The 4,271-nt window shown below is 48.7% G+C and overlaps 1 protein-coding gene across 1 annotated transcript in view; it reads left to right on the top strand.

Annotated features, from left to right (window-relative positions):
* The first annotated feature begins 313 nt into the window (after positions 1-313).
* LOC106819237 overlaps positions 314-4,271 on the top strand; it is a 16,603-nt gene continuing 12,645 nt past the window's right edge. The window contains exons 1-2 of the mRNA XM_014823883.1: positions 314-609; positions 1,624-1,728. Of these exons, the coding sequence (XP_014679369.1) occupies positions 364-609; positions 1,624-1,728 (351 nt within the window). The 5' untranslated portion in view covers positions 314-363. The remainder of the gene's footprint in view (positions 610-1,623; positions 1,729-4,271) is intronic.

Genomic DNA, 4,271 nt, shown 5'->3' with positions numbered 1-4,271 from the left:
TCGCCTACTCCCTAACCCTAACCCTAACTCTAACCCTAACCCTAACCCTAACCCCAACCCTAACCCTAACCCTAACCCTAACTCTAACCCTAACCCTAACCCTAACCCTAACCTTAACCCTAATCTTAACCCTAACCATATCAAATAGTGACCAGGGTACGTTCCGGTATACTGGACCGTACGCAGGGTACGTTCCGGCAGTACCCTGGGGGACATAGACCCTATGAGCGTAAGTAGCCCTTGTTCCCCACAGCAACCAATAGCTGTAGCACCAGAGCTACTTAATTATTGGCATGCTTTTATTTCTGTACTGCAGAGGTTCCCTACACTCAGCAGCCCGTACAACAGGCGCAGCAACCAGGAATGCCGTACGGACAGCCGGCTGAGGGACAGTATGCACAACAACCAGGGATGCAGTATGCACAACAACCAGGCCAACAACCAGGCATGCAGTACGTGCAACAACCAGGAGTGCAGTACGTGCAACAACCAGGAGTGCAGTACGTGCAACAACCAGGAGTGCAGTACGTGCAACAACCAGGAGTGCAGTACGTGCAACAGCCAGGCATGCGATATGCACCACAGCAACAAGGAGTGCAGCAGGTCGTGGTGAGTGTACTTGCACGCGTGTGTGTGCCTTGCTCACACTCCACTCACTCACTCACTCGCTCACTCACTCACTCACTCACTCACTCAGTCTCTCGATCGCTACCCCACTCATTACTCGCTCACAAACTCAATCACTGATTCGATTTGCTCGCTCGCTCACTGGGTTGCTCATTCACTCACTCGTTCACTCATATGCTTGCTCGCTCACTCACTCACTCACTCACTCACTCACACACACTCCACTCACTCCCTTACTCAATCAAGCAATCAATCAATCAATCAATCACCCAAACCCGCTATTTGAACTTCTCACTCATTCAATTGACTTTGTCACGAATTTCATATGGTGTATATTTGTCAAAAGTTAGTTGAAATTTTTTTTACATGAAAACTATATACTAATGGCACTAAATGTATCCTCAAGTTCTTACCTGATAAGATTATTTTTCAACTAGTTAGGAATCCAAAAAACTGGGCTATTTCATATATTGATCATGAGATTCATGACATTAAATGTGCTCTCGATATGGGCTATGTATGGGTCACGAGCGTTTGTTCACATCGAACGAAATAGCAAAATAACCATAAAAAGTGAATAGAATCACTTACATTTTGTGTAAAAGTGTGCGATTTTTTTTTTACTTTTACTATTGCCGGTGACGTAATCACTTTCACGCACCCTAGAAATCTAGGAATAATGTTAAGGTCCGCAAACCCTGTCGCTCACTCATCTGTTGTTCTCTCACGTACAAAGATATGCTCACCTTGCATGATTAAATAATTTCATCGGATCTCTAAAGTTCACATGCTAATAAAGTTTATCTCAGTTAGATCCAAATTAAGTTAAAAATAACTTACACTGACGAAATTTTCGTCCATCTCTCCGATAGACTTTCCCGTGTCTGTTGTTCCCAGGTAGATGGACGAAAATTTCGTCAGTGTAAGTTATGTTTAACTTAATTTGGATCTAACTGAGATAAACTTTATTAGCATGTGTTCACCTTGTATTTTCAGGTTGTGCAGTCGCCGCCCCCATCGACCTACATGGTCTGGTCCATCCTCAACTGTTTGTTCTGCTGCTGCCTGCTAGGTATCGCTGCGATCTGTTACTCAAACAAGGTAAGGCCACTGACGTTGACATTACATCATACACACACGCGTGCGCCTATGCACACACACACGCACATGCACACACACACACGCACATACGCGCACCGTGCGCACGCATGCGCACGCGCGCACACACGCCCATGCACACACACACTTGTGTGTGTGTGTGTATAAGGCCAACCAGAATATTACGGAATATTCTTATTGGCTATAATTATTATACCGTACGTGGACTAGCTATATAGGCTTTGAACTGTGCGTATAGGAAACCATGAATGATTGCATTGAGAGTGCTAGAGAACGCGTATGTGTATATCTGTGATTGTGCGTGCACGTGCGTACGTGCGTGCGTGGTCGCGTGCGTGCGTGTGTGGTCGCGTGCGTACGTGCGTGCGTGCGTGTGTGCGTGCGTGCGTGCGTGCTTGAGTGCGTGCGTGCGTGCGTGCGTGTGAATGTCAACATAAAAATTATGCGGACATGCGTGCGTGCCTGCGTGCCTGCCTGCCTGCCTGCCTATGGGGTAACTGGTGTGTTGCATCACGTGTTGCTATGGCGTCACGCGCATGTGCATCAGACAGCATCTTTCTCGCTATCTCTTCCTCTCTCCGTGCCTCGCCTCTTCCTCCCGTGTTGCCCCGTGATCTACGTGTTACACCCGTGTGTACGTCTGTGTGTGATGATAGTTGAACGTACGAGATATTCATCCCGTGAGGCTACGTGAGACGGAGGATTTGACTGCTGTACACAAGCAGAGAGAGGAAGGTATTGGTATTGGTATTTACACCCAACCCAAGCAATGCATACATTGATTAGGTGTCGGGGGTCAGAGCTATTAGATAGTGCTGACACCTACCGTTCTTGTACTAGCAGTAATTTGTATTTCTAAACTTGAAAGATTTTATCAGGAGTGAATAATAGAGATTTTATTTTTATTTTATTCTGATTTCTATTTTGTTCGTGTACTGTAATATAATTTGTATTCTGTGACAGTCGTTTGCGTTTACTGGTGGTGTCATGAGCGTGTATTTTATGCACACTTCGTTGGACACAAGCAGAGGGGAGAGCGTGTAATATAGGCCTACGGCTGGACACAAACAGAGCGGATACCGTTGTAGACAGCAGCGTATACGTAGAGAGTGCATGGTAGTTGACAACCGTCACGAGACAAGATGTCCAGTAAGTTCCACCGTGATGTAATACACCGACACATATACGTACTGTGTATTTGTATATTCACGCATGTGTGTGTACGTGTGTGCAGAATATGATCATATATAGAACGTGTATCGTCAAGAGCTATATATAGCCTAGCTCTAGTACTATAGCCCGCGTACAGTTGCCGCTGGCGGGCTTATTGCCGCAAGCGGGCTAGAGTACTAGAGCTATATATATAGCCTATATATATGAGGCTATGTCGCGTTCGTGTGTATCATGTATATCAGGGGGTTAATAATGACAAATATGTCATTATTAACCCTTGATGTATATGTATATATACATAGGTTGTGTACAATACATAGGTAATGAGTGACATGCAGTACGATTGATGCCCTTACCCTCGCTACAATAGTTAAACTGTGAAAACGCAAGAATACGACAATAAGTTTAGTTTACTATTCGTTACTATTGCAAGCCAACGTGTTGCTATTGCTACTGTCCTCCGTAGCTAGGTACGTGTTAGCTCTAGAACCATGTAGGCCTGCATGTGGTGGAGCGAAGGGCTATAGTTCTAGAGCTAGGTTCATGCTGCTCTACTGCAATGCTGCTGCTGCCCTGCTACTGCTGCTGCTGTGCTGCTACCTGCTGCTGCATGCTGACTGCTGCTGCTGCTGGCGCCGGCTTGCATGCTGCTGCTGCTGTAGCTGCATTGCCGCCTACTGGCTGGCTGCTTTACTGCATGCTGCTGGCGATGCTGCCTGCTGCTGCCTGCCCTGCCTACTACCTATCTCTCTATGCTGCATTCCCGCTTACAATACGGGTCGTGCTCACGGCTCCGCGCCCCCGTGCGTAAGCAGCGGGGCCCGTTGATGGGGCGAGACAGCAGCAGCCTAGCAGCTAGCAGCAGCCAGGGGCGGCTGGGGGTGTACGGTTATAGAAGGTAACACTGCAGGATCTTGCCCCCGGGTGTGGTGGGTGTGTTGCAGCATGTCTGGTCTGCCTGCCTTGCTGCTCCGGCTTGTGCCTGTGTGTGCTGCCGCTGCCCGGGGGTGGGCGGTGGTGGGGCCGTGGCAGCGGTAATTGGAAAGCGCGTAAGGAGGCCCTTAGCGCGCGTAGTTTTAATTCCCGGCTTATTCGTCGCCGTTTGCTTATATTCGCGAGCGGTGGGCGTGGGTGGGTGGTGGGGGCAGATGGGTGGTCCGAGGATCGCAGTCAATCCCTCTCTCTGGCCTCCTGGCCTCGGGCGCGAGGCTCCTTTTCGCTCTGCCTTTGCCCCTCCTCCTCTCCTCCTTCTTCCTCCTCCTCCTCTGCCTCGCTACTCCCCTCCTCCTCCTCCTCCCTCCTCCTCCTCCTCCTCTCCCTCCTCCTCCTACTCCTCCTCCTCCGTCTTCCTT

Source organism: Priapulus caudatus, unplaced genomic scaffold (genome assembly GCF_000485595.1).
Source record: "Priapulus caudatus unplaced genomic scaffold, Priapulus_caudatus-5.0.1 Scaffold3014, whole genome shotgun sequence".
In the NCBI taxonomy this organism is placed as follows: Eukaryota; Metazoa; Priapulida; class Priapulimorpha; order Priapulimorphida; family Priapulidae; genus Priapulus; species Priapulus caudatus.
This window is presented reverse-complemented; position numbering and strand designations above follow the sequence as displayed.